Source organism: Rhipicephalus microplus, chromosome 6 (assembly GCF_043290135.1).
Source record: "Rhipicephalus microplus isolate Deutch F79 chromosome 6, USDA_Rmic, whole genome shotgun sequence".
NCBI classification, from domain to species: domain Eukaryota; kingdom Metazoa; phylum Arthropoda; class Arachnida; order Ixodida; family Ixodidae; genus Rhipicephalus; species Rhipicephalus microplus.
This window is the reverse complement of record NC_134705.1, coordinates 89,267,496-89,284,799: the sequence shown is the minus strand read 5'-3', so window position 1 is coordinate 89,284,799 and position 17,304 is coordinate 89,267,496. Positions and strand designations below refer to the sequence as shown.

Here is a 17,304-nt window from a genome sequence, read left to right as displayed (position 1 = left end):
ATTAAGGAAGGGGACAAGAAAGACGGAAGGTTTGAGCAACCTATATTCAGCCAAGCTAGCCAGAGACCTGTGTACTCGCCTTAGTGAAACAAAAGTTCTTAAAATATTTATATTTGTTGATTTCTTAAGTATTTGTCAATTGTATATAAGGTGACTGCCGCAGAGTGTACCATTGTTTTTACTGTCATATTCGAGTGAAATTTTTCAATAGAAGTTATATCCACGGTTCCCGTTCAGGGAACTATTAGGTTTTTAGATGTTCATTTTACCTTCAGTGATGACCTGTCATGCTGGTGTGTCAGCCCTGATTGATTTATTTATGGGGTTTAACGTCCCAAGACAACCATATTATTACGAGAGACGCCGTAGTGGAGGACTCCGGAAATTTCGACCACCTGGGGTTCTTTAACGTGCACCCAAATCTGAGCTCACGGGCCTACAACATTTCCGCCTCCATCGGAAATGCAGCCGCCGCAGCCGGAATTCGATCCCGTGACCTGCGGGTCAGCAGCCGAGTACCTTAGCCACTAGACCACCGCGGCGGGGCAGTGCTACAGCCATAGGGCAAATAAACCAGTATTATCGTATAACTCATCCTGATTCAAAAACAGTTAAGAGAGGAATTGTCAACTTGTGTTTCACGAACGCACTTAAAAAATATGCGTTTTTTGTACCAAAGAAGCGTTCAGCCAGCAGGCTGTGCGTCTTCAGGATCTCAGTTATCCCAGATGGGTTTTGGTGTCAGTCGCTGAAGGAATATTTAATGAAGTGCGAAAAGATAGTAGCCATGAAAGCAGGCAAGAAACTCGTGAACGAAAGAAAACACTAACGGCAGTGGTTCCCTATATTCAACGGTTGGTTGTCACACAACCTTAAGAAAATTGCATGACGTAGTAAAACTGATGCTTTCTCGGCGCCTAATGAACTGATCAGTCTTTGCGGACAGTCAAAATCAGGGAAAAAGATTTTGCCAACTGCCACGTAAAACACAGAAATAAGTTTGTCGAATGTGTGACATCAGGCATCTACGCCACTCCCTTGACTTGTGGAAAATGGTACGTATATGGCAATCAGCGAGATGCATCAGTGATAAGTTGCGTGAGCAAAAATAAAGTTGGAAAAATTGATTGAAATTGGATTGATTGATATGTGGGATTTAACGTCCCAAAACCACCATATGATTATGAGAGACGCTGTAGTGGAGGGCTCCGGAAAATTCGACCACCTGTGGTTCTTTAACGTGCACCGAAATCTGAGCACCCGGGCCTACAGCATTTCCGCCTCCATCGGAAATGCAGCCGCCACAGCCGGCATTTGATCCGGCGACCTGCCGGTCAGCAGCCGAGTACCTTAGCCACTAGACCACCGCGGCGGGGCAAGTTCGGAAAATTCCTAGTGATGGTTTTCTCGCGCAACATAGTAAACAACATCAATGTTCGCCTATCTTTGAAAACACCAGAATAATAGCTAGACGCAAATGTGACATGACTTGTCTTATAGTAGGAGCTGATGAGATTGCGGCACTTAGCGATATGTGTATCAGCCAGCCGTCGATAGCACTGTCAGAAAAAGAGTTTACATATTTGCGCAAGACATGAGATTATCAGTGTATATATGTATACACGTGTACTTATATTTTTATGTTGTTCCTTTATTCACGTTCTCACGTGACTGTGAGTCAACAGACAAGCGCATAAATGTTCTCTGGTGTCTGAGAATAAACTATGTTGGAAGTTAGCGCTCTGTCTGCGTGCATGTGTCCTCATTTCTTCCTGTTGTTTACGTGCGTTACAAGGAAACTTACTGATTATGGAAACTGTTTGGCCTTGTGACCCACAAAAAACATGGTGTGCGTCAAGTCACATACCACTTTGCGTGCGCAGGCTAGTCTCTTGAAAAAGGTCCATTTTTACCTCTTACAAAAAGTTTTAATTGAAAAAACAAAGAAAAGATTTTGTGCAATGACAACAGCTGGCATCGAGAATACATAACGATTCAATTAAAATATCGTGGAGGAAATTGCTGACCAGTTTTTGTTAAAAATTGGTCCACTACTTCAATAGAAAACCATCAATGAACTCTATGCAGATTTATCATTAAGAGAAAATGAAATGGCAATAGAAAATACGTTGTGGATCAAATGAAATAACACTAAGTCAAAGGTTGACAAGCATTGAAAATTGGCCCATGACTTTCAATTGAAAGCCATCAACGCCGGGTTAATCGATACGGTATAAAGATCATTATATTCCGCACTAGGGAGCGGATTCTCGCCGATAATGTGGTAGACAATATTGGCTATAGGCAATTAGAAAAATATTAGCATCTCAATTACCTGCACCTGCAAACCACACTCAGCACAAGAATCTAGCTTGGGACCTCATGCACGTGAAGCAGATGTTTTACCCATTAGAGTGCCTCGATGCGCGCGCCCCCGCTTAGAGTGGTGTCAGCTTTTGCAAGGGCAGATGCCGCCGCCTCGGCTTCGGCGCCAGCGCGACCGCCATTTTGGCGCCTCCGGCCGGTAGTTCGTGCTTGGCGTGTGAGGTGTTGTTGGGCAGTGTTCATTCCCTTACAGTTTTATGCACCCATCTCCGCATCACCATGCCCGGCTGCTGCGTGCCGCAGTGCTCGAATCGCTCGAGAAACGGATGGAAGTTGTACCGGTTTGCAAGAGACCCAAAAAGAAGGCTTCTTTGGACCGTTAAAATCAAACGAGACAAGTGGCAACCGACTGATACGTCGCACGTATGCAGCGTAAGTAAACATTTTTTTTTTTAGTGCGTCGTATTCTGACTGGTCAGCATTATTTAGGGCGCCGTTGTTTTTTATTTAGGTGCGCAATGTAAACGCAGGACAGCCAAACGTCGTGCAGGGTACTGTGCGGCGTGCTCGTGTTAAAAGATCACGCTTTAAGAAAATGCGTCAAGTACGGGGGCTTCGGAAGCCCCCGTGTCGATAACATTTCATGCTGGTTCAAGGGCCTCGAGTGTGTTACTACATTCATAGGAATTGCGACTAGTTTCAGTGCCCTTGCACGGGAAAGTGTTGCCTTGACAGCAGCGTTATGAAATCCTTCCCACCCCCTACCCGAGGCTGTTAATTTCGTGCACTGCGCTTCGCAGCTATTTTGCTCGCGAGACCGGCTGCCGCTGTCGTGACCGTCCGCCTCGCAGCCCGAAGACAGACTTCGTGAAATTGCCGTACTCGCTCGCCAACTCGCCCCGACAGCGTACGCGTCGACCGGGTGCTGGCGGAGTTGAGCTGAACGAAAACTAGGCAAGAGATGGGGACGCAGGAGGTGTAGTTAAACAGATGAGAATTTAGAAAGTGGAGGAGGGAGAAAATTATATGCAAGGGCAGAAAACGGGGAGTGAGTTCAGGCCGCGTGCCGGCGAGCGAGTACGGAAATCTGACGGCGCCTGACTGCTGCCGAACTTCAAGAGTACGGCACGTAGAGTTCACGTAATTCACATAGGAGGAAATTGGACGTGAAATGCGCGCATATGGCCTCGCAGGGAATTAACATAGGCTCGGGTGCGTGGTAGGGGGATTTCACAACGCTTACGAGGCCTGCCCATGTTTATTCGTGCACGCGTTGGCACTGATCGGTCGAAATTTGAACGCCTCTTGTGAAATCAAGCCGTTTGAACATAAACATGCTGTTCCTGCGAAAAACTCGTAATATTACGAGGCCGGACTTCTGCCCGTCTTGTGTGTATCGTCGTATGTATACTTGGGAATCAGGAACACTTCAGTGACGAACAAAACAAGCGCTGTTACGGAGTGTTGTCATTTTTACCTGACAAATAAATTCGATTGCATTGGGAACTTGGAGGCTTGGGTACAAAGCTTTCGATAGAACGAAATCTGTAACGCTCGCTATAAAATCAGACCTGGTCCTTTGTCGGCACAATAGACTAATATTTTATTCACATGAATTCAGGAATCCTTACAGATTTTCAGTGCGAAAATTGAAAGGGTTATTATAACAGCAGGCTGGGTCTATGATCGCGCTCACTGAAGTGGCTTACGTGAAAGCGCGCGTGAGCTCAATTAGTTTCCTTCTTTTTGTGCTTCAAAGTTGCTGCTAGTTCTTGCTGCGAATCATACTGAATGCATACATGAAATCTTGTTTATTGACAGTGACAGACATTCGTTTTTCTTCTGCCAGTGTGTTAATTTTTAATTCTGGTTTTATTTGCAGGCTCACTTTGAAGAGAACAACTATGAGCAACATCGTGCGGATGGCTGGAAGAAGTTGAAACCAAATGCCGTCCCAACTTTGTTCACATTCAAACGTAAGATTGAACTTTTTTCTTGCATTACATAAAGCAGCACCAGTTGCAAGTACTCTATGTACCTGGGATTTCAACGAAGCTAACACCAAATAGGTCCTCATATGCTGCGTCCCAATTAGTGCATAAATTCTGGAAATGCAGTCACGGACAAAGCTAGGAAATGCGAACACAAAAATGTGAACCAGACCACGCAAAATCGAAAAATACTGCTAATATTAGACGGTCAAATAATGGCACGCTATTAGTGCGTTTGGAAAGCTACATTTCCCAACTTTGTTTTTGTGATTACGTTGCATCACTTTGACTTGCATGTAAAAAAAAATTGCGATACTTGAGTGTTGTGGTTTATATTTCTTGTTTGCATTTTTTGGTCATGACTGTATATACGTCTGGATTTCAGTGTTTACAGGCATGACCCACTGCACAACAGTTTTCCGCTACTTAGCACACGGTCGTGTACTGCTAGGATGTCAGGTGCAGTGGCTATGTTATTTACAAAGGGGGAAAACGGAAACCATTATGTATACGAGATCCACGATGCACGAGCCCCCACTACAGTGCGCCTCATTACCTGTGTTGCGTTGGCGTGTTAAGCTTGGGAAAAAAAACTGCACTCTTTCCTGTCTCTCTTGTTTTTTTTCTTCAAGTTTGTGCAGCAATTCAATTTTTCAAGTATGAACCAACTAGTCTGCAAAAAAGTATTGCGTGTTAAGCCCTACAATCAAATAATCAATAAACTGCATAGGGAGCGAATGTCAGTTGAGCCCTCCACAACGGCGCACACGTGTAGCTCTGGCATATGAAGCTCCAATTTGAATTAGAGCCATTTATTGTGGGGAGAAATTTTGAGCACAATTTAATTATGGTATTTTAAGACCTTCCCCTATCCCTTGTGGAAATGGCGGGGGAAGGACAAGTGTCTTCCTCACGTCAATAACTAAGCCGGTATCTGCTGCATGTGTTACATTTGTAAAATTAACAAGCTAGACATGAACTGGCATTGCTTGAATATGTTCATGAATACATACATTTCTGCTTGCAGCACTGCCTAAGGAACGAAAGCCACCAAAAGAAAGAACTGTGCCTGCACCCTCCAGCAACGAGACCAACAAATCTCCTCCTGGTCTGCGTCAATATCCAGCTGCAGTTAAAACTACCCTAGAGACCCCACAAAACCACGCCGTTCCTGAATCTACACGGCAAGGAACATCGTGTTATGGGCACGACACCATGGAAGTTGACGACGCCGTTGTTGAACTGTCAGCGAACACTAGTGATGCAGATTCAAGAGAAGTTAATGCAGCGGCTGGTGAGACATCAAATTCTACTGCAGAATCAGCAGAACTGAAGAAGAAGCTTGCTGACCTTACAAGAAAGTACTCTGAACTTCAGCAACATCATGACACAGCCAAGAACACCATTAGTGGTCTCAAGAAAAAAGTGCAAAAACTCGAGACTGAGGCAACAAATATTTCGCAAAATATGAAATTTCTCAACGACGATCAAGTACGCGCTCTCTCAAGGAGCAGCAGCTTGGGGAACTCTTGGTCTCCGCACACTGTCAAGCAAGGTCTTCAAATTAAGTTTGCTTGTGGAACAACCGGATATGAAACTTTGAGAAAAATGGGATATCCTCTCCCATCCAAAAGAACGCTCGCACGGAGGATTCAAAATTTGAAGTTTCTCCCAGGCGTTCTTCACGAAGTGATAGACGTTATGAAATGCAAAGCCGAGACCATGGAGGATGTAGAAAAGGACTGCGTCCTTTTTTTGGATGAAATGGAGATAGTCCCGGGGTTTGAGCAAGATCGGGCTGAAGACGCACTTCTCGGAGGAATAACTCTTCCTCCGAAGCCTGAAGAGCCTGCGGTTCATGCTCTGGTATTTATCTCACAAGAGTGGAAACTTGGGCTAGTTGGTGCGTAGTCATATTGCAAGATGTTTCAGCGCGCGAACAAAGGAAAAAGGACAGGGTAGACAGAAAGAGCGCTGACTTCCAACTAACTTTATTTGACAGAGTGCCAAGAATATATACTGCTAAAAAGGATGATAACAGAGCATGAAGGTAAAGGCACGCCTAATCTACACATCAGTAACAAACACGTGTGACAGGTCCTCTATTGCCTCAAAGCCCAGCTAGGTAATCACGTTCAGCCTGTGATAAAGCAATCGATGATGTGCTTACACATTTATCTCCTAGCAAGTGTATTTTTTCGGCTTCAATAATTTCTCGGGTAAGCTGATCCCTGTGCCTTGCCAATATTGAGCACTGATCAAAGAGAGGGGTGCACCCACAATTTCGGCATTGCCGAAATTGTGGGTGCACCCCTCTCTTTGATCAGTGCTCAATATTGGCAAGGCACAGGGATCAGCTTACCCGAGAAATTATTGAAGCCGAAAAAATACACTTGCTAGGAGATAAATGTGTAAGCACATCATCGATTGCTTTATCACAGGCTGAACGTGATTACCTAGCTGGGCTTTGAAGCAATAGAGGACCTGTCACACGTGTTTGTTACTGATGTGTAGATTAGGCGTGCCTTTACCTTCATGCTCTGTTATCATCCTTTTTAGCAGTATATATTCTTGGCACTCTGTCAAATAAAGTTAGTTGGAAGTCAGCGCTCTTTCTGTCTACCCTGTCCTTTTTCCTTTGTTCGCGCGCTGAAACATCTTGCAATCTGGTATTTATGTTAGGCGGACTTAACCAGCGATGGAAGCAGGTGATTGCATATGAATTTACCGGAAGAAACATCGATGGCGGCTTGCTGAAAAACTATGTGTTGGAACTAGTACAGCTGTGCAGTCAAATATATCTGAGAGTTCACGCAATCACATGTGACATGGGCTCGGCAAACCGCGCAATGTGGAGGGAATTCGCCTTTTCCAGTCACAAAGATTCTTCCACGGTGTGCTCCATACCTCATCCGTGCAAGGACGGGAAGGAACTTTTTTTCATTGCTGATCCGGCTCACGTCTTGAAGAACCTCAGAGGGCAGCTCTTGAGCTCAGAAGTTTTCACGTTGAGTGAGGCCACAGTTGCCAAACATGGCCTGCCTTCTTCACAAGTCAACTTGGAATATGTTCAGGCTGTGCTCGAAGAAGATTCTAAAAGAGAACTGAAGGTAGCCCCAAACTTATCCGAAATGCACACCAGCGCAGGCCACTTCACCAAAATGAAGGTTGGTGTCGCTGTACAACTTTTTCGGGAAGCTCCCCCAGCTATCAGATTCCTTATAAAGGAAGGAGTTCTTAAACAGGAAGCAGAAACAACAGCTTGGTTCATGGAGCTGATTTCAAAATGGTATGCACTGATGTCTTCGCGGCATCCAACACTGGCCCTGAGTCGGAGAAGTAGGGCTAAGTACTCCGAAGCCCTAGATACATTACACACAGCAATAGAAACCATCAGAACTATGAAAATGGGTGCCACATCCCATTGGAAACCGTCGCAAGCAGGTGTACTCATATCAACTACAGTTGTACTTCGCCTCCAAGACGTTCTTTTAGGAGACGAAGGCTATGAGTTTTTTCTTACGAGCAGGCTCCTGCAGGACTGCTTAGAGAACCTCTTTTCTGTGGTGCGGCTTATGAAGCCGGTTCCCAATGCCTACGATCTCAAGTGCGCTCTGAGACTGGTGAGCGTAAGCCAATTTTTGCATACACCGAGGACGACCAGCTACGAGCTTGATGACAGGGAGTACCTAGTGGACCTGCTATCCCAGGGGAAGGAAGCCTGCGTCGAGAAGGAAGCTCAAGAAATCGATGATTCAGAGATTTTGTTCATCGAAGGATTGTCGTCCACAGAATGCAGTATTCTCTTTTACCTAGGAGGATTTATTTTGAAGGGAATTTTGACATCTGTGAAGTGCGCAAAATGCAAAGATGCTCTCCTTGGAACTGCCAACGACGAGCATGCTTCGCTGACAGCACTGAAAGAGTACGTTTCAGATGGAGGCAACCTCATCTACCCCAGCAAGGGAGTTATGAAAGCCTTGATAGACTATGAGGAGCATTTTGCTGCCATAAACTCTTGGTGCACGGACAAAGTAGTCACGATGAAGTCGCCGCTTCGTTCACTCACCGCATACCTAAACAAGGTGCACCGCCGCAGCTTGTGTGTATGCGCGGAGCACGAGGACAGTATATACCGACTGCTCACAGAGAGGTACGCAAGAATAAGGCTGCGCATTCACCTTCGGCAGGTTCCAGTCGGGAGTTGCAATGGACATGCAAGCAAAACATGTGCCGGCGTCAACCTCTCATGAGAAATGGACACGCCAAGATAAGCTGTATGCTTAAAAGGTTTCGGCTCACGTGGGCACGCTTTTGACTCTTGCATTTTTTATTTTTAAACATTTCATTTCGTACTGCATTTGGTTTGTCTTGTATCTGACTTTGATTTTCACTAGTGGGACAACGCAGCATTAAGGCGCACAAATAAATGGCCTGTTCACTGAAATCGTGGGTGCCGTTTCATAAAGGTACACTGGTAAAGCATGTTACTCTCGGGTATGCTGCCTGCACAGTGCATGAAATGGTGAGGCAGGGGAAGGTGGTACCGAATGTCAGATAATGTGTGTGTGTGTGCGTGTGCGTGTGTGTGTGTGTGTTATATATACACACACACGCAAGTATATAAAGTACAGCGATTCCTGCCTTTGCTATTCGGCTGATTCACAAAGACCCAAATATTGCATTCCTTTCAGCAAGCGTAGTAATAAAAGTTCATGCGCCCCTCCGTCTTAACGACGACAACGGTTTAACGCGAATCTTTCTGGTGTGGGAGTTCGTGGCTCATTTCATTCAGTCTATGTCAGCCCCTGGCGCATTGTACAAGCACAGGCCACCAGTTTGTATGACGTGCGTTGTTCCATTTAACAATAAGCTACAACAGCACTAAGAGGTGTCCAAGTTGCACCAAAAAAAAAAAGCTCGCCAACGAGTACTTCTTTCCTACCATACGCGAGCACCGCAAGCGGTAATGCGCTTCGCATGCTGCCCCACTACGGCAGGAGCCGTAATGGCGGCCGTCGTAGCAGACGACGCGGCTGTCCTCACCCTCAGCGGAGCGCGCGGGCATCAAGGCACCCTAATGGGTAATAGGGTGCCTTGATGCCCGCGCGCTCCGCTGAGGGTGAGGACAGCCGCGTCGTCTGCTACGACGGCCGCCATTACGGCTCCTGCCGTAGTGGGGCAGCATGCGAAGCGCATTACCGCTTGCGGTGCTCGCGTATGGTAGGAAAGAAGTACTCGTTGGCGAGCTTTTTTTTTGGTGCAACTTGGACACCTCTTAGTGCTGTTGTTGCCTAATTGTTAAATGGAACAACGCACGTCATACAAACTGGTGGCCTGTGCTTGTACAATGCGCCAGGGGCTGACATAGACTGAATGAAATGAGCCACGAACTCCCACACCAGAAAGATTCGCGTTAAACCGTTGTCGTCGTTAAGACGGAGGGGCGCATGAACTTTTATTACTACGCTTGCTGAAAGGAATGCAATATTTGGGTCTTTGTGAATCAGCCGAATAGCAAAGGCAGGAATCGCTGTACTTTATATACTTGCGTGTGTGTGTATATAACACACACACACACACACACACACACACGCACACGCACACACACACACATTATCTGACATTCGGTACCACCTTCCCCTGCCTCACCATTTCATGCACTGTGCAGGCAGCATACCCGAGAGTAACATGCTTTACCAGTGTACCTTTATGAAACGACACCCACGATTTCAGTGAACAGGCCATTTGTTTGTGCGCCTTAATGCTGCGTTGTCCCACTAGTGAAAATCAAAGTCAGATACAAGACAAACCAAATGCAGTACGAAATGAAATGTTTAAAAATAAAAAATGCAAGAGTCAAAAGCGTGCCCACGTGAGCCGAAACCTTTTAAGCATACAGCTTATCTTGGCGTGTCCATTTCTCATGAGAGGTTGACGCCGGCACATGTTTTGCTTGCATGTCCATTGCAACTCCCGACTGGAACCTGCCGAAGGTGAATGCGCAGCCTTATTCTTGCGTACCTCTCTGTGAGCAGTTGGTATATACTGTCCTCGTGCTCCGCGCATACACACAAGCTGCGGCGGTGCACCTTGTTTAGGTATGCGGTGAGTGAACGAAGCGGCGACTTCATCGTGACTACTTTGTCCGTGCACCAAGAGTTTATGGCAGCAAAATGCTCCTCATAGTCTATCAAGGCTTTCATAACTCCCTTGCTGGGGTAGATGAGGTTGCCTCCATCTGAAACGTACTCTTTCAGTGCTGTCAGCGAAGCATGCTCGTCGTTGGCAGTTCCAAGGAGAGCATCTTTGCATTTTGCGCACTTCACAGATGTCAAAATTCCCTTCAAAATAAATCCTCCTAGGTAAAAGAGAATACTGCATTCTGTGGACGACAATCCTTCGATGAACAAAATCTCTGAATCATCGATTTCTTGAGCTTCCTTCTCGACGCAGGCTTCCTTCCCCTGGGATAGCAGGTCCACTAGGTACTCCCTGTCATCAAGCTCGTAGCTGGTCGTCCTCGGTGTATGCAAAAATTGGCTTACGCTCACCAGTCTCAGAGCGCACTTGAGATCGTAGGCATTGGGAACCGGCTTCATAAGCCGCACCACAGAAAAGAGGTTCTCTAAGCAGTCCTGCAGGAGCCTGCTCGTAAGAAAAAACTCATAGCCTTCGTCTCCTAAAAGAACGTCTTGGAGGCGAAGTACAACTGTAGTTGATATGAGTACACCTGCTTGCGACGGTTTCCAATGGGATGTGGCACCCATTTTCATAGTTCTGATGGTTTCTATTGCTGTGTGTAATGTATCTAGGGCTTCGGAGTACTTAGCCCTACTTCTCCGACTCAGGTCCAGTGTTGGATGCCGCGAAGACATCAGTGCATACCATTTTGAAATCAGCTCCATGAACCAAGCTGTTGTTTCTGCTTCCTGTTTAAGAACTCCTTCCTTTATAAGGAATCTGATAGCTGGGGGAGCTTCCCGAAAAAGTTGTACAGCGACACCAACCTTCATTTTGGTGAAGTGGCCTGCGCTGGTGTGCATTTCGGATAAGTTTGGGGCTACCTTCAGTTCTCTTTTAGAATCTTCTTCGAGCACAGCCTGAACATATTCCAAGTTGACTTGTGAAGAAGGCAGGCCATGTTTGGCAACTGTGGCCTCACTCAACGTGAAAACTTCTGAGCTCAAGAGCTGGCCTCTGAGGTTCTTCAAGACGTGAGCCGGATCAGCAATGAAAAAAAGTTCCTTCCCGTCCATGCACGGATGAGGTGTGGAGCACACCGTGGAAGAATCTTTGTGACTGGAAAAGGCGAATTCCCTCCACATTGCGCGGTTTGCCGAGCCCATGTCACATGTGATTGCGTGAACTCTCAGATATATTTGACTGCACAGCTGTACTAGTTCCAACACATAGTTTTTCAGCAAGCCGCCATCGATGTTTCTTCCGGTAAATTCATATGCAATCACCTGCTTCCATCGCTGGTTAAGTCCGCCCAACATAAATACCAGAGCATGAACCGCAGGCTCTTCAGGCTTCGGAGGAAGAGTTATTCCTCCGAGAAGTGCGTCTTCAGCCCGATCTAGCTCAAACCCCGGCACTATCTCCGTTTCATCCAAAAAAAGGACGCAGTCCTTTTCTACATCCTCCATGGTCTCGGCTTTGCATTTCATAACGTCTATCACTTCGTGAAGAACGCCTGGGAGAAACTTCAAATTTTGAATCCTCCGTGCGAGCGTTCTTTTGGATGGGAGAGGATATCCCATTTTTCTCAAAGTTTCATATCCGGTTGTTCCACAAGCAAACTTAATTTGAAGGCCTTGCTTGACAGTGTGCGGAGACCAAGAGTTCCCCAAGCTGCTGCTCCTTGAGAGAGCGCGTACTTGATCGTCGTTGAGAAATTTCATATTTTGCGAAATATTTGTTGCCTCAGTCTCGAGTTTTTGCACTTTTTTCTTGAGACCACTAATGGTGTTCTTGGCTGTGTCATGATGTTGCTGAAGTTCAGAGTACTTTCTTGTAAGGTCAGCAAGCTTCTTCTTCAGTTCTGCTGATTCTGCAGTAGAATTTGATGTCTCACCAGCCGCTGCATTAACTTCTCTTGAATCTGCATCACTAGTGTTCGCTGACAGTTCAACAACGGCGTCGTCAACTTCCATGGTGTCGTGCCCATAACACGATGTTCCTTGCCGTGTAGATTCAGGAACGGCGTGGTTTTGTGGGGTCTCTAGGGTAGTTTTAACTGCAGCTGGATATTGACGCAGACCAGGAGGAGATTTGTTGGTCTCGTTGCTGGAGGGTGCAGGCACAGTTCTTTCTTTTGGTGGCTTTCGTTCCTTAGGCAGTGCTGCAAGCAGAAATGTATGTATTCATGAACATATTCAAGCAATGCCAGTTCATGTCTAGCTTGTTAATTTTACAAATGTAACACACGCAGCAGATACCGGCTTAGTTATTGACGTGAGGAAGACACTTGTCCATCCCCCGCACTTTCCACAAGGGATAGGGGAAGGTCTTAAAATACCATAATTAAATTGTGCTCAAAATTTCTCCCCACAATAAATGGCTCTAATTCAAATTGGAGCTTCATATGCCAGAGCTACACGTGTGCGCCGTTGTGGAGGGCTCAACTGACATTCGCTCCCTATGCACTTTATTGATTATTTGATTGTAGGGCTTAACACGCCAACGCAACGCAGGTAATGAGCCGCACTGTAGTGGGGGCTCGTGCATCGTGGATCTCGTATACATAATGGTTTCCGTTTTCCCCCTTTGCAAATAACATAGCCACTGCACCTGACATCCTAGCAGTACACGACCGTGTGCTAAGTAGCGGAAAACTGTTGTGCAGTGGGTCATCCCTGTAAACACTGAAATCCAGACGTATATACAGTCATGACCAAAAAATGCAAACAAGAAATATAAACCACAACACTCAAGTATCGCAATTTTTTTTTACATGCAAGTCAAAGTGATGCAACGTAATCACAAAAACAAAGTTGGGAAATGTAGCTTTCCAAACGCACTAATAGCGTGCCATTATTTGACCGTCTAATATTAGCAGTATTTTTCGATTTTGCGTGGTCTGGTTCACATTTTTGTGTTCGCATTTGCTAGCTTTGTCCGTGACTGCATTTCCAGAATTTATGCACTAAAGTGGACGCAGCATATGAGGACCTATTTGGTGTTAGCTTCGTAGAAATCCCAGGTACATAGAGTACTTGCAACTGGTGCTGCTTTATGTAATGCAAGAAAAAAGTTCAATCTTACGTTTGAATGTGAACAAAGTTGGGACGGCATTTGGTTTCAACTTCTTCCAGCCATCCGCACGATGTTGCTCATAGTTGTTCTCTTCAAAGTGAGCCTGCAAATAAAACCAGAATTGGAAATTAACACACTGGCAGAAGAAAAACGAATGTCTGTCACTGTCAATAAACAAGATTTCATGTATGCATTCAGTATGATTCGCAGCAGGAACTAGCAGCAACTTTGAAGCACAAAAAGAAGGAAACTAATTGAGCTCACGCGCGCTTTCACGTAAGCCACTTCAGTGAGCGCGATCATAGACCCAGCCTGCTGTTATAATAACCCTTTCAATTTTCGCACTGAAAATCTGTAAGGATTCCTGAATTCATGTGAATAAAATATTAGTCTATTGTGCCGACAAAGGACCAGGTCTGATTTTATAGCGAGCGTTACAGATTTCGTTCTATCGAAAGCTTTGTACCCAAGCCTCCAAGTTCCCAATGCAATCGAATTTATTTGTCAGGTAAAAATGACAACACTCCGTAACAGCGCTTGTTTCGTTCGTCACTGAAGTGTTCCTGATTCCCAAGTATACATACGACGATACACACAAGACGGGCAGAAGTCCGGCCTCGTAATATTACGAGTTTTTCGCAGGAACAGCATGTTTATGTTCAAACGGCTTGATTTCACAAGAGGCGTTCAAATTTCGACCGATCAGTGCCAACGCGTGCACGAATAAACATGGGCAGGCCTCGTAAGCGTTGTGAAATCCCCCTACCACGCACCCGAGCCTATGTTAATTCCCTGCGAGGCCATATGCGCGCATTTCACGTCCAATTTCCTCTTATGTGAATTACGTGAACTCTACGTGCCGTACTCTTGAAGTTCGGCAGCAGTCAGGCGCCGTCAGATTTCCGTACTCGCTCGCCGGCACGCGGCCTGAACTCACTCCCCGTTTTCTGCCCTTGCATATAATTTTCTCCCTCCTCCACTTTCTAAATTCTCATCTGTTTAACTACACCTCCTGCGTCCCCATCTCTTGCCTACTTTTCGTTCAGCTCAACTCCGCCAGCACCCGGTCGACGCGTACGCTGTCGGGGCGAGTTGGCGAGCGAGTACGGCAATTTCACGAAGTCTGTCTTCGGGCTGCGAGGCGGACGGTCACGACAGCGGCAGCTGGTCTCGCGAGCAAAATAGCTGCGAAGCGCAGTGCACGAAATTAACAGCCTCGGGTAGGGGGTGGGAAGGATTTCACAACGCTGCTGCCAAGGCAACACTTTCCCGTGCAAGGGCACTGAAACTAGTCGCAATTCCTATGAATGTAGTAGCACACTCGAGGCCCTTGAACCAGCATGAAATGTTATCGACACGGGGGCTTCCGAAGCCCCCGTACTTGACGCATTTTCTTAAAGCGTGATCTTTTAACACGAGCACGCCGCACAGTACCCTGCATGACGTTTGGCTGTCCTGCGTTTACATTGCGCACCTAAATAAAAAACAACGGCGCCCTAAATAATGCTGACCAGTCAGAATACGACGCACTAAAAAAAAATGTTTACTTACGCTGCATACGTGCGACGTATTAGTCGGTTGCCACTTGTCTCGTTTGATTTTAACGGTCCAAAGAAGCCTTCTTTTTGGGTCTCTTGGAAACCGGTACAACTTCCATCCGTTTCTCGAGTGATTCGAGCACTGCGGCACGCAGCAGCCGGGCATGGTGATGCGGAGATGGGTGCATAAAACTGGACGGGAATGAACACTGCCCAACAACACCTCACACGCCAAGCACGAACTACCGGCCGGAGGCGCCAAAATGGCGGTCGCGCTGGCGCCGAAGCCGAGGCGGCGGCATCTGCCCTTGCAAAAGCTGACACCACTCTAAGCGGGGGCGCGCGCATCGAGGCACTCTATTACCCATTGCAACACAGCGCCACCGCGTGAATGCGAGTCTTTTTGCGGGGTATATTTCTACTAAATGACTTTTCACACACCGTCGGCGGATTTCTGAGCTTTTTTTTTTCGTGCCATACGCATTTGTTTGCTCATGCATTTGATCTGCTAATAGTTTCTAGGGCTTCATGAACTCGAGACAACCATGGTGGGCGCTTTCGGCTTCGACTTCGGTTCGTGGTGCGCCGTTCTGCAAATACGATTAACGTGTGTTCGTGCGCCGTCTCAGTGCTTCCCCGTGAACCGCGGGTGTTTCGCTCACCGAAATTCGCGGATACCAGCGCGACGAGGATGTGTTCGGCTGTCGAAACCTACGTATTTTTCTCGCACGTGCGTGTGCTGTGAGGAATTTCGCTCATTTTTGTCGTGATGTACACGCGTGTCAGTGACAGCAAACTAATTTCAGCTGTTTGAAAGCTATGCGCTTTCGCACGTAAATGTTGAATGGGTATTTTAGCGTGCCTACTCTATCAAACACTTGCATTTCGTACGCGTGAACTGCGGCGAGATGCACGCTGGGGCAGCAGCGCCTTTTTAGAATTTCGACGATTACTTATTTCTGCAATTGAATTTATGCGCATTATGTCGCGATATAGAGTGGTTTTTACTCATTTTAGTCTTTAACTGATCGTATTTATGAAGATTGGCTACTTTTACTTTTATTCAGCAACACACCGCTGTTCAAGTGTATGCCGAAACGCGCGCCAAGGACAAGTATGACGTATACACAAATTAGCGACAGACAGGTAGGTCTCCTTCCAAATAATCGATGCTTCTGCACATCGCTTTTGCGAACGTCCATGTGCAGTTGAGGTCAAGAAATGGTACAGAACGAACCTCAAAATCTTTATCGTTACTGCATCTTGCCCTTTAAAAAAAATGGGGATTTTTATAGCTAGGAATCTCGGCAGCAGTACACTGGTTTCCTTGGTCGTGGTTCACTGTTACGAATGCATGCTGGAATACGAAAACTGCTCCTAATATTCACAAGAGTGAGCAAATGTCGGTGGCATACGCTCTCCTGTTCACTTCTGCATCTGACTTCTGACTTCTGTAAACTTAATGTTCAAGTTCATAATCAAATTACGCAACCACTAATCAAACATCAACTAACCGATTTTCGATTTTGACCTTTCTATGTCTCGCTGCCTTCAATTTGTTTCTTTTATTCCACGCTTTCCTAAAATGATCAGTTCAATTTGTTTCGTAAAACGCGAGCATCAACTTATAGGCCAGCTTCTCAGTACTGCCGCCCACGCACTACAGATCGGCCGCACCGCGAACACTAAACTTCTCAGATTCTGCGGTGCTAGTTTCTGTTTTATTTTTATTTTTTCTCCCCCTTCGTCATGCATGTGTGCCGGAGAACCTGAGCGGGCGAGCGTCTCAACTTTTCTTACGAAATATTTCGTCCATAGTTTTTTTTATATAAACATAGCAGAATAAAATTTTTATTGCAAAGTGATCAACAGAAATTATGTTTATGAACTATTTCGTCCATGGTTTTTTGATAGAAACGAGACAATAAAGTTTTTATTGCAAAGTACTTCACATAAATATTGTTTCCACATAAATATGAGAGAAAGGAGAATTCGGCTTTTAGTTAACGTGCACGCTGCAATTTTTTCATTGTTCAACAACCTACAGGAGAAATCTTTCACCGGCAACACCTAGCAGGTCAAAGCGTAAGAAATGTTACGCACTACTACGAGGGACGAAAGGGTGCTGCTATAGAGAGCTTCGCTCCTAAAAAAAAAAAAGAAGAGAGGGAGAAGGCGGGGCTTGTTGC

At 46.0% G+C, this 17,304-nt stretch overlaps 3 protein-coding genes across 3 annotated transcripts in view; 2 read left to right on the top strand and 1 right to left on the bottom strand.

The window, feature by feature from the left end:
• Alk (Anaplastic lymphoma kinase) overlaps positions 1-17,304 on the top strand; it is a 251,749-nt gene that overhangs the window by 116,987 nt on the left and 117,458 nt on the right. The gene's annotated exons all lie outside the window — the stretch shown is intronic.
• Positions 2,594-9,019, top strand: LOC142765132 (uncharacterized). The gene is made up of 4 exons (XM_075865703.1): positions 2,594-2,757; positions 4,208-4,301; positions 5,344-6,182; positions 9,011-9,019. Exons 1-4 carry the CDS (start codon positions 2,605-2,607, stop codon positions 9,017-9,019), a joined length of 1,095 nt encoding a protein of 364 aa, XP_075721818.1. The 5' UTR covers positions 2,594-2,604.
• Positions 9,113-15,327, bottom strand: LOC142765131 (uncharacterized). The gene is made up of 4 exons (XM_075865702.1): positions 15,129-15,327; positions 13,587-13,680; positions 11,786-12,663; positions 9,113-9,124 (listed from the first exon to the last, which is right to left on the bottom strand). Exons 1-4 carry the CDS (start codon positions 15,279-15,281, stop codon positions 9,113-9,115), a joined length of 1,137 nt encoding a protein of 378 aa, XP_075721817.1. The 5' UTR covers positions 15,282-15,327.

Coding starts and splice junctions, on each gene's coding strand:
- LOC142765132 (XM_075865703.1), top strand. CDS start 2,605: ATGCCCGGCTGCTGCGTGCCGCAGTGCTCGAATCGCTCGAGAAACGGA. Junction 2,758..4,207: donor ATACGTCGCACGTATGCAGC/GTAAGTAAACAT, acceptor TTTTATTTGCAG/GCTCACTTTGAAGAGAACAA. Junction 4,302..5,343: donor AACTTTGTTCACATTCAAAC/GTAAGATTGAAC, acceptor TTCTGCTTGCAG/CACTGCCTAAGGAACGAAAG.
- LOC142765131 (XM_075865702.1), bottom strand. CDS start 15,281: ATGCCCGGCTGCTGCGTGCCGCAGTGCTCGAATCACTCGAGAAACGGA. Junction 13,681..15,128: donor ATACGTCGCACGTATGCAGC/GTAAGTAAACAT, acceptor TTTTATTTGCAG/GCTCACTTTGAAGAGAACAA. Junction 12,664..13,586: donor AACTTTGTTCACATTCAAAC/GTAAGATTGAAC, acceptor TTCTGCTTGCAG/CACTGCCTAAGGAACGAAAG.